At 47.0% G+C, this 12,258-nt stretch overlaps 1 protein-coding gene across 1 annotated transcript in view; it reads left to right on the forward strand.

The window, feature by feature from the left end:
• Positions 1-11,756, forward strand: part of LOC138963715 (dynein axonemal heavy chain 12-like) — a 111,980-nt gene extending 100,224 nt beyond the window's left edge. The window contains exons 43-47 of the mRNA XM_070335563.1: positions 8,010-8,188; positions 9,006-9,198; positions 9,772-9,933; positions 10,366-10,560; positions 11,619-11,756. Coding sequence (XP_070191664.1) covers positions 8,010-8,188; positions 9,006-9,198; positions 9,772-9,933; positions 10,366-10,560; positions 11,619-11,756 — 867 coding nt within the window. The remainder of the gene's footprint in view (positions 1-8,009; positions 8,189-9,005; positions 9,199-9,771; positions 9,934-10,365; positions 10,561-11,618) is intronic.
• Positions 11,757-12,258: the final 502 nt, after the last annotated feature.

Raw genomic sequence — 12,258 nt, forward strand, 5'->3', positions numbered from 1 at the left:
CAGTGCTGGTAGGGGTAAAACTGTAACGTTGTACGATAGCTGTTGTTGTTGTGTGGTACAGTGCCGGTAGGGGTAAAACTGTAACGTTGTACTATAGCTGTTGTTGTTGTTGTGTGGTGCAGTGCCGGTAGGGGTAAAACTGTAACGTTGTACTATAGCTGTTGTTGTTGTTGTGTGGTACAGTGCCGGTAGGGGTAAAACTGTAACGTTGTACTATAGCTGTTGTTGTTGTGTGGTACAGTGCCGGTAGGGGTAAAACTGTAACGTTGTACTATAGCTGTTGTTGTTGTGTGGTACAGTGCCGGTAGGGGTAAAACTGTAACGTTGTACTATAGCTGTTGTTGTTGTGTGGTACAGTGCCGGTAGGGGTAAAACTGTAACGTTGTACTATAGCTGTTGTTGTTGTGTGGTACAGTGCCGGTAGGGGTAAAACTAACGTTGTACTATAGCTGTTGTTGTTGTGTGGTACAGTGCCGGAAACTGTAACGTTGTACTATAGCTGTTGTTGTTGTTGTGTGGTGCAGTGCCGGTAGGGGTAAAACTGTAACATTGTACTATAGCTGTTGTTGTTGTTGTGTGGTGCAGTGCCGGTAGGGGTAAAACTGTAACGTTGTACTATAGCTGTTGTTGTTGTTGTGTGGTACAGTGCCGGTAGGGGTAAAACTGTAACGTTGTACTGTAGCTGTTGTTGTTGTGTGGTACAGTGCCGGTAGGGGTAAAACTGTAACGTTGTACTACAGTAAAACCTGAGTCTAGCGGACCCTTGTTGTAACGGCCACCTGCTACATACGGACAGTTTATCATGGCACGAACACGATTTCAACAATAACTAACCTTTAACGGGCGGACACCTGCCACTTACGGACGCGGACACGATTTTTCGGACCGTAGGAAGTGTAAACACTGTCACAAACGGACACAACGTACATAAAAACGCAACTTCGAAAACTCGACTGTTATGCAGTCAGTGCTCGGCAGCCGTAGCCGTAGCACAAATGGTTGTTGATTGGTTGTCCTGTCCCTTTTCTGACCAATCAGTGGCTTGTTTAGATGGAGACCCACTTTCGCTCACTCACTTTCGCTTTTCCGCATTGTGGATACAGTCACAACCAAAAGCAACAGTAGACTACTGTGTTTGAAAATGGAATCTCCAGCAGGAAAAAGAAAAGCGTTGACTTTAGAGCAGCGTGTCGCTGCCTTGAAAAAACTAGATAGCGGCCAATCATGCCGAGATGTGGCGAAGGAGATGGGATGTGGTAAAACACAGATCGCGAGGATCAAATCGGAAAAAGAAGACGTGATGAAGGAGTGGGAGTCAGGTGCGCGAATCGACCAAAAAACTGTGAAACGTCGGAAAACGCAATATGAAGACCTGAACAACGTGGTATGGGAGTGGTTTTGTACTGCAATGAAACAAGAGCTGACCCAATTTGGTCGAGACACACTGCGGAATTTCCCGTTGAATGACTGATGAAGAGTCAGCTATTTTTAGCTTTGTGACGTCCGACTTGCGTAAGTTTGAATGCACAGTGTGTGTAGGGAACGGGGAAGGTGGGGGGGGGGGGGGGGGGGGGGGGGATGTTGTTGTTGTTGTTGTTTGCTACATGTATCATTTGTTTACTCACATTTTCAGTGAGTCTCATGTTCAATCCAATAAATACATACTACAGGACTGACAAAAAGTGTCTTGTTCATTTTACGTGCTCTTTGTAAAATATTGCCCCGGCCCCTCCACCTGTGAAGAAGGGACACCTGTCTAATAGGGACACTATTACCATTCCCCAAGGGTGTCCGTTAGAGACAGGTTTTACTGTATAGCTGTTGTTGTTGTGTGGTGCAGTGCCGGTAGGGGTAAAACTGTAACGTTGTACTATAGCTGTTGTTGTTGTGTGGTACAGTGCCGGTAGGGGTAAAACTGTAACGTTGTACTATAGCTGTTGTTGTTGTGTGGTACAGTGCCGGTAGGGGTAAAACTGTAACGTTGTACTATAGCTGTTGTTGTTGTGTGGTACAGTGCCGGAAACTGTAACGTTGTACTATAGCTGTTGTTGTTGTTGTGTGGTGCAGTGCCGGTAGGGGTAAAACTGTAACGTTGTACTATAGCTGTTGTTGTTGTGTGGTACAGTGCCGGTAGGGGTAAAACTGTAACGTTGTACTATAGCTGTTGTTGTTGTGTGGTGCAGTGCCGGTAGGGGTAAAACTGTAACGTTGTACGATAGCTGTTGTTGTTGTGCGGTGCAGTGCCGGTAGGGGTAAAACTGTAACGTTGTACGATAGCTGTTGTTGTTGTGTGGTACAGTGCCGGTAGGGGTAAAACTGTAACGTTGTACTATAGCTGTTGTTGTTGTTGTGTGGTGCAGTGCCGGTAGGGGTAAAACTGTAACGTTGTACTATAGCTGTTGTTGTTGTTGTGTGGTGCAGTGCCGGTAGGGGTAAAACTGTAACGTTGTACGATAGCTGTTGTTGTTGTGCGGTACAGTGCCGGAAACTGTAACGTTGTACGATAGCTGTTGTTGTTGTGTGGTACAGTGCCGGTAGGGGTAAAACTGTAACGTTGTACTATAGCTGTTGTTGTTGTTGTGTGGTGCAGTGCCGGTAGGGGTAAAACTGTAACGTTGTACGATAGCTGTTGTTGTTGTGCGGTACAGTGCCGGTAGGGGTAAAACTGTAACGTTGTACTATAGCTGTTGTTGTTGTGTGGTGCAGTGCCGGTAGGGGTAAAACTGTAACGTTGTACTATAGCTGTTGTTGTTGTGTGGTACAGTGCCGGAAACTGTAACGTTGTACTATAGCTGTTGTTGTTGTGTGGTACAGTGCCGGAAACTGTAACGTTGTACGATAGCTGTTGTTGTTGTGCGGTACAGTGCCGGAAACTGTAACGTTGTACGATAGCTGTTGTTGTTGTGTGGTACAGTGCCGGAAACTGTAACGTTGTACTATAGCTGTTGTTGTTGTGTGGTACAGTGCCGGAAACTGTAACGTTGTACGATAGCTGTTGTTGTTGTGTGGTACAGTGCCGGTAGGGGTAAAACTGTAACGTTGTACTATAGCTGTTGTTGTTGTGTGGTGCAGTGCCGGTAGGGGTAAAACTGTAACGTTGTACTATAGCTGTTGTTGTTGTGTGGTACAGTGCCGGTAGGGGTAAAACTGTAACGTTGTACTATAGCTGTTGTTGTTGTGTGGTACAGTGCCGGTAGGGGTAAAACTGTAACGTTGTACTATAGCTGTTGTTGTTGTGTGGTGCAGTGCCGGTAGGGGTAAAACTGTAACGTTGTACTATAGCTGTTGTTGTTGTGTGGTACAGTGCCGGTAGGGGTAAAACTGTAACGTTGTACTATAGCTGTTGTTGTTGTGTGGTACAGTGCCGGAAACTGTAACGTTGTACTATAGCTGTTGTTGTTGTGTGGTACAGTGCCGGAAACTGTAACGTTGTACGATAGCTGTTGTTGTTGTGTGGTACAGTGCCGGTAGGGGTAAAACTGTAACGTTGTACTATAGCTGTTGTTGTTGTGTGGTGCAGTGCCGGTAGGGGTAAAACTGTAACGTTGTACTATAGCTGTTGTTGTTGTGTGGTACAGTGCCGGTAGGGGTAAAACTGTAACGTTGTACTATAGCTGTTGTTGTTGTGTGGTACAGTGCCGGTAGGGGTAAAACTGTAACGTTGTACTATAGCTGTTGTTGTTGTGTGGTACAGTGCCGGAAACTGTAACGTTGTACTATAGCTGTTGTTGTTGTTGTGTGGTGCAGTGCCGGTAGGGGTAAAACTGTAACGTTGTACGATAGCTGTTGTTGTTGTGTGGTACAGTGCTGGTAGGGGTAAAACTGTAACGTTGTACGATAGCTGTTGTTGTTGTGCGGTGCAGTGCCGGTAGGGGTAAAACTGTAACGTTGTACTATAGCTGTTGTTGTTGTTGTGTGGTGCAGTGCCGGTAGGGGTAAAACTGTAACATTGTACTATAGCTGTTGTTGTTGTTGTGTGGTGCAGTGCCGGTAGGGGTAAAACTGTAACGTTGTACTATAGCTGTTGTTGTTGTTGTGTGGTACAGTGCCGGTAGGGGTAAAACTGTAACGTTGTACTGTAGCTGTTGTTGTTGTGTGGTACAGTGCCGGTAGGGGTAAAACTGTAACGTTGTACTACAGTAAAACCTGAGTCTAGCGGACCCTTGTTGTAACGGCCACCTGCTACATACGGACAGTTTATCATGGCACGAACACGATTTCAACAATAACTAACCTTTAACGGGCGGACACCTGCCACTTACGGACGCGGACACGATTTTTCGGACCGTAGGAAGTGTAAACACTGTCACAAACGGACACAACGTACATAAAAACGCAACTTCGAAAACTCGACTGTTATGCAGTCAGTGCTCGGCAGCCGTAGCCGTAGCACAAATGGTTGTTGATTGGTTGTCCTGTCCCTTTTCTGACCAATCAGTGGCTTGTTTAGATGGAGACCCACTTTCGCTCACTCACTTTCGCTTTTCCGCATTGTGGATACAGTCACAACCAAAAGCAACAGTAGACTACTGTGTTTGAAAATGGAATCTCCAGCAGGAAAAAGAAAAGCGTTGACTTTAGAGCAGCGTGTCGCTGCCTTGAAAAAACTAGATAGCGGCCAATCATGCCGAGATGTGGCGAAGGAGATGGGATGTGGTAAAACACAGATCGCGAGGATCAAATCGGAAAAAGAAGACGTGATGAAGGAGTGGGAGTCAGGTGCGCGAATCGACCAAAAAACTGTGAAACGTCGGAAAACGCAATATGAAGACCTGAACAACGTGGTATGGGAGTGGTTTTGTACTGCAATGAAACAAGAGCTGACCCAATTTGGTCGAGACACACTGCGGAATTTCCCGTTGAATGACTGATGAAGAGTCAGCTATTTTTAGCTTTGTGACGTCCGACTTGCGTAAGTTTGAATGCACAGTGTGTGTAGGGAACGGGGAAGGTGGGGGGGGGGGGGGGGGGGGGGGATGTTGTTGTTGTTGTTGTTTGCTACATGTATCATTTGTTTACTCACATTTTCAGTGAGTCTCATGTTCAATCCAATAAATACATACTACAGGACTGACAAAAAGTGTCTTGTTCATTTTACGTGCTCTTTGTAAAATATTGCCCCGGCCCCTCCACCTGTGAAGAAGGGACACCTGTCTAATAGGGACACTATTACCATTCCCCAAGGGTGTCCGTTAGAGACAGGTTTTACTGTATAGCTGTTGTTGTTGTGTGGTGCAGTGCCGGTAGGGGTAAAACTGTAACGTTGTACGATAGCTGTTGTTGTTGTTGTGTGGTGCAGTGCCGGTAGGGGTAAAACTGTAACGTTGTACGATAGCTGTTGTTGTTGTGCGGTACAGTGCCGGTAGGGGTAAAACTGTAACGTTGTACTATAGCTGTTGTTGTTGTGTGGTGCAGTGCCGGTAGGGGTAAAACTGTAACGTTGTACTATAGCTGTTGTTGTTGTGTGGTACAGTGCCGGAAACTGTAACGTTGTACTTTAGCTGTTGTTGTTGTGTGGTACAGTGCCGGAAACTGTAACGTTGTACGATAGCTGTTGTTGTTGTGCGGTACAGTGCCGGAAACTGTAACGTTGTACGATAGCTGTTGTTGTTGTGTGGTACAGTGCCGGAAACTGTAACGTTGTACTATAGCTGTTGTTGTTGTGTGGTACAGTGCCGGAAACTGTAACGTTGTACGATAGCTGTTGTTGTTGTGTGGTACAGTGCCGGTAGGGGTAAAACTGTAACGTTGTACTATAGCTGTTGTTGTTGTGTGGTGCAGTGCCGGTAGGGGTAAAACTGTAACGTTGTACTATAGCTGTTGTTGTTGTGTGGTACAGTGCCGGTAGGGGTAAAACTGTAACGTTGTACTATAGCTGTTGTTGTTGTGTGGTACAGTGCCGGTAGGGGTAAAACTGTAACGTTGTACTATAGCTGTTGTTGTTGTGTGGTGCAGTGCCGGTAGGGGTAAAACTGTAACGTTGTACTATAGCTGTTGTTGTTGTGTGGTACAGTGCCGGTAGGGGTAAAACTGTAACGTTGTACTATAGCTGTTGTTGTTGTGTGGTACAGTGCCGGAAACTGTAACGTTGTACTATAGCTGTTGTTGTTGTGTGGTACAGTGCCGGAAACTGTAACGTTGTACGATAGCTGTTGTTGTTGTGTGGTACAGTGCCGGTAGGGGTAAAACTGTAACGTTGTACTATAGCTGTTGTTGTTGTGTGGTGCAGTGCCGGTAGGGGTAAAACTGTAACGTTGTACTATAGCTGTTGTTGTTGTGTGGTACAGTGCCGGTAGGGGTAAAACTGTAACGTTGTACTATAGCTGTTGTTGTTGTGTGGTACAGTGCCGGTAGGGGTAAAACTGTAACGTTGTACTATAGCTGTTGTTGTTGTGTGGTACAGTGCCGGAAACTGTAACGTTGTACTATAGCTGTTGTTGTTGTTGTGTGGTGCAGTGCCGGTAGGGGTAAAACTGTAACGTTGTACGATAGCTGTTGTTGTTGTGTGGTACAGTGCTGGTAGGGGTAAAACTGTAACGTTGTACGATAGCTGTTGTTGTTGTGCGGTGCAGTGCCGGTAGGGGTAAAACTGTAACGTTGTACTATAGCTGTTGTTGTTGTTGTGTGGTGCAGTGCCGGTAGGGGTAAAACTGTAACGTTGTACTATAGCTGTTGTTGTTGTTGTGTGGTGCAGTGCCGGTAGGGGTAAAACTGTAACGTTGTACTATAGCTGTTGTTGTTGTTGTGTGGTACAGTGCCGGTAGGGGTAAAACTGTAACGTTGTACTATAGCTGTTGTTGTTGTTGTGTGGTGCAGTGCCGGTAGGGGTAAAACTGTAACGTTGTACTATAGCTGTTGTTGTTGTTGTGTGGTGCAGTGCCGGTAGGGGTAAAACTGTAACGTTGTACTATAGCTGTTGTTGTTGTTGTGTGGTGCAGTGCCGGTAGGGGTAAAACTGTAACGTTGTACTATAGCTGTTGTTGTTGTTGTGTGGTGCAGTGCCGGTAGGGGTAAAACTGTAACGTTGTACTATAGCTGTTGTTGTTGTTGTGTGGTGCAGTGCCGGTAGGGGTAAAACTGTAACGTTGTACTATAGCTGTTGTTGTTGTGTGGTACAGTGCCGGTAGGGGTAAAACTGTAACGTTGTACGATAGCTGTTGTTGTTGTGCGGTGCAGTGCCGGTAGGGGTAAAACTGTAACGTTGTACTATAGCTGTTGTTGTTGTTGTGTGGTGCAGTGCCGGTAGGGGTAAAACTGTAACGTTGTACTATAGCTGTTGTTGTTGTTGTGTGGTGCAGTGCCGGTAGGGGTAAAACTGTAACGTTGTACTATAGCTGTTGTTGTTGTTGTGTGGTGCAGTGCCGGTAGGGGTAAAACTGTAACGTTGTACTATAGCTGTTGTTGTTGTGTGGTACAGTGCCGGTAGGGGTAAAACTGTAACGTTGTACTGTAGCTGTTGTTGTTGTGTGGTACAGTGCCGGTAGGGGTAAAACTGTAACGTTGTACTGTAGCTGTTGTTGTTGTGTGGTGCAGTGCCGGTAGGGGTAAAACTGTAACGTTGTACTATAGCTGTTGTTGTTGTTGTGTGGTGCAGTGCCGGTAGGGGTAAAACTGTAACGTTGTACTGTAGCTGTTGTTGTTGTGTGGTGCAGTGCCGGTAGGGGTAAAACTGTAACGTTGTACTATAGCTGTTGTTGTTGTTGTGTGGTGCAGTGCCGGTAGGGGTAAAACTGTAACGTTGTACTATAGCTGTTGTTGTTGTTGTGTGGTGCAGTGCCGGTAGGGGTAAAACTGTAACGTTGTACTATAGCTGTTGTTGTTGTGCGGTACAGTGCCGGTAGGGGTAAAACTGTAACGTTGTACTATAGCTGTTGTTGTTGTTGTGTGGTGCAGTGCCGGTAGGGGTAAAACTGTAACGTTGTACTATAGCTGTTGTTGTTGTGTGGTACAGTGCCGGTTGGGGTAAAACTGTAACGTTGTACTATAGCTGTTGTTGTTGTGTGGTGCAGTGCCGGGAGGAGGATCTTCGCAGCTTGATGTTCGGCGACTACATGAACCCTGAGGCCGACCCCGAGGAGCGGGTGTACAGCGAGGTTACCTCCCTTGATGAGTTCTACAGCGTGGTGGCTACCTGTCTGGAGGAATACAACAACACGCACAAGAATCGCATGAATCTCGTTATCTTCAGGTAAGGGGTCGTGGTTGGGGGGGGGGGGGGGGGGGGGGGGGGGGGGGGGGGGGGGAAGGGTGATGAGAGGTGCAGAAATGATCAAGAAGGGGTCTTCCTGGAACACTACAACATACACACACTCTAGAACGGCATGAACCTGGTTATCTTCAGGTAAGGGGTGTGTAGGAGTGGGGATCAAGGTACAAAACCGTATGGCAGGCATGGTGTCAAGTACGAATGAAGTGTTCCAAATTGTTGATTGTCAAAGAAGAAAGATGGGGGAGAAGAGTTATCAATCAATCAATCAATCAATGAGGCTTATATCGCGCATATTCCGTGGGTACAGTTCTAGGCGCTCTGCAGTGATGCCGTGTGAGATGAAATTTTATACGGCCAGTAGATTGCAGCCATGTCGGCGCATATTTACCTTTCACGGCCTTATTCCAAGTCACACGGGTATGGTAGACAATTATTAACTGTGCCTAAGCAATTTTGCCAGGAAAGACCCTTTTGTCAATCGTGGGATCTTTAACGTGCACACCCAATGTAGTATACACGGGGGGTGGTTCGGACACTGAAGAGAGTCTGCACACAAAGTTGACTCTGTGAAATAAATTTCCGCCGAACCTGGGATCGAACTCGCGCTGACAGCGGCCAACTGAATACAAATCCAGCGCGCTACCAACTGAGCTATATCCCCGCCCCAATAGAGTTATGATAGAGAATGGCAGAGTTTGCTGGGAGGGAGGAAAAAGGTGCTGTGTGAGGAAGAAGAAAGGAAGGGTCAAGCAATAAAACAGACCGTCAGTCTAACCAGTTACCTTTATCCACACAGGTATGTCTTGGAGCACCTGTCCCGTATCTGTCGTATCCTGCGAGCACCTGGCGGCAATGCGCTGCTGGTGGGGGTGGGGGGCAGCGGTCGCCAGTCCCTGACCAGACTGGCCACAGCCATGGCCGGCTTCAGCCTGTTCCAGCCCGAGATCTCCAAGAACTACGGCAAGACGGAGTGGAGAGAGGACATCAAGGTGAGTGCTGGAAATGTCTCTGTCACACGGAGCGAGGTCACATCTCGCTGGCTTCACGCACAGTCCAGCAGACCTGTCACTAGCTGAACCCAATGCTCCCCACATTGCCCATAATCGCCCGCTAGATCATCCTTTTTCAGACCCCGTAACAGCCAGTTCAGTCACTTTCAAAATCGCTTTCCCCTGTTCCAAGAGACGGTGACGAGCAGATGAGAGTGAGCCTCTGCTTCATCGGAGTGTTCTGAGTTAAATCATGTGATCGGCATAGGAGACCCCATGACTGTGAAAGGGATCGAAGCAAAGGGTGAAAAAAATGTTTAGTTAAATCATATTTGAACAGCAGAGGTGATCATTTGAAACTGTGGGTTAAACATAAATGCTTTCCAATGTGAACAGTCACGTCAACCGTTACAGTGATTTTAACTTGTACTCCAAGTAACAAGACACTCGCATGACGCATACAGATCTGTTTCCATACTGACTGGTTAGCACTTTGATCTGTTCCCATACTGACCTGTCCCCTTACTGGTATGTTCCCATAATGAAATATTCCCATACTGACCTGTTGCGCAGAACCTGCTGAAGGCGACTGGCGCGCAGGGCAAGACGACGGTGTTCCTGATCACTGACATGCAGATCAAGGAGGAGGCCTTCCTGGAGGACATGGACAACCTGCTGAACACCGGGGAGGTCCCCAACCTCTTTGCCACGGATGAAAAGGCCGAGATTATGGAGGTCAGGCGTTGAGCGTTGTCACCATTGTTTGGTTTTCTGGTACTTTTGACTGTTCACTTAAACAAAAAATGAGTGTAGGTTTTCACCATTCTCACAACTTGTCAGCTTGCTGTGTGACTGAGGTTTTAACCATTCTCACAACTTGTCAGCTTGCTGTGTGACTGAGGTTTTAACCATTCTCACAACTTGTCAGCTTGCTGTGTAACTGAGATTTTCCATTCTCCCAGTGCCCTTGAAATGACTTTGTTTTGTAATAAAAAAACCAAGAAAGGTAAGTTGTTGGAACGTTTGTTATTGACAAAACAATACATTGGTTTGTAATCCATTCACACCATGAGACCAGCCGTCTAGGTGAGTGACAGAAACCAGACTTCAGTCCCCCTAGTGACCTTCACATGACCTTCACATGACCTTCACTGTTCTTATGTGCAGGCTGTGCGACCGGTGGCCCAGGCAGGCGACAGGAACGCCGACTTCAGCCCGCTGGCGCTGTTCGCTTTCTTCGTCAACCGCTGTCGGGAGAACCTGCACATCATGATCGCATTCAGCCCCATCGGCAACGCCTTCCGCAACCGTCTGCGGCAGTTCCCCTCCCTCATCAACTGCTGCACCATCGACTGGTTCCAGGTACGATTTGACTGCATCACTTTGACTGGTTCCAGGTACGATTTGACTGCATCACTTTGACTGGTTCCAGGTACGATTTGACTGCATCACTTTGACTGGTTCCAGGTACGATTTGACTGCATCACTTTGACCGGTTCCAGGTACGATTTGACTGCATCACTTTGACTGGTTCCAGGTACGATTTGACTGCATCACTTTGACTGGCTTGGACTTTGTTTTATGTCATACACAACTGTCTGTCTGTTTGTGGGCGGGGACGTAGCTAAGTCGGTCGTCGCCTGCTGTCTTTATTACCTGTTTCTCTGTTTGTGGGCGGGGACGTAGCTAAGTCGGTCGTCGCCTGCTGTCTTTATAACCTGTTTCTCTGTTTGTGGGCGGGGACGTAGCTAAGTCGGTCGTCGCCTGCTGTCTTTATAACCTGTTTCTCTGTTTGTGGGCGGGGACGTAGCTAAGTCGGTCGTCGCCTGCTGTCTTTATAACCTGTTTCTCTGTTTGTGGGCGGGGACGTAGCTAAGTCGGTCGCCTGCTGTCTTTATTACCTGTTTCTCATTATCAGCGTGGGTACAAATCCCAGTTTTGGCAAGAGATTTATTTCTCGGAGTCAACTTTGTGAAGACTCTATTTGGTGTCTGAACCCCCCCATTTTCACACGTGTGCAACTCATCCCAAGCTCACAGCGAAAGTCTCAGGGCTTGAAAAACATACATCATGCGTTATCTCTTGTTTTTCATCACCATGATCGTATCTCTATACTTTGACAAGACGAGCCTCATGCTGGCGTGGGGAAGAAGAGAGCCACAGCTGGCTTGTTCGAGTCAAAGTATCACACCATATCCTCAGCGTATTACCAATACCTGTCCCAATATAGGCCAACTGGTCTTAGAGGACGTTAAGCTCCAATAGTCAGTCAGTCAGTCTGTCTGTTCATGTCGGTCTTGCCTCTTGCTTTGCATTAGCGTCAAACTCAGTCCTTGTTGGTCAGTTTCTCACTGACCACAGTTTTCTACTTACTTGTAATTCACATGTCTTTTCTAATTGTTATTGTTATTATTTTACAGCCGTGGCCGGAAGACGCCTTGGAGCGTGTTGCCAACAAATTCCTGGAGGATGCCGACATTGAGGAACAGGAGAAGGTGGAGACCGTCAAGATCTGCAAGCACTTCCACCAGAGCGTCCGCACCCTCTCTGAGAAGTAGGCACTCTTTCTGCTATCATTTATGTTGGCTGACTCTTTTTCTCTGCAGTGCTAGTTTCGTTGTACTCAGTGAATCATAGAAAGGCAAGGAGAAATCCTGTTGAACATGTGAGCAGGATAAGAGTAAGCATAACCAATCTCCATCTTTTTAAAAACCTGATTTTTTTCCAAATTTTTGTCAATCTGTAAGGCAGGGGGGGGGTTTCACTGCACTATAGCGTTTGGCAATCTGTAAGGCAGGGGAGGGGTTACCTGTACTATAGCGTTTGGCAATCTGTAAGGCAGGGGAGGGGTTCACTGTACTATAGCGTTTGTCAATCTGTAAGGCAGGGGAGGGTTTCACTGTACTATAGCGTTTGGCAATCTGTAAGGCAGGGGAGGGGTTCACTGTACTATAGCGTTTGGCAATCTGTAAGGCAGGGGAGGGGTTCACTGTACTATAGCGTTTGGCAATCTGTAAGGCAGGGGAGGGGTTCACTGTACTATAGCGTTTGGCAATCTGT

Source organism: Littorina saxatilis, linkage group LG4, assembly GCF_037325665.1.
Source record: "Littorina saxatilis isolate snail1 linkage group LG4, US_GU_Lsax_2.0, whole genome shotgun sequence".
Classification (NCBI taxonomy): Eukaryota; Metazoa; Mollusca; class Gastropoda; order Littorinimorpha; family Littorinidae; genus Littorina; species Littorina saxatilis.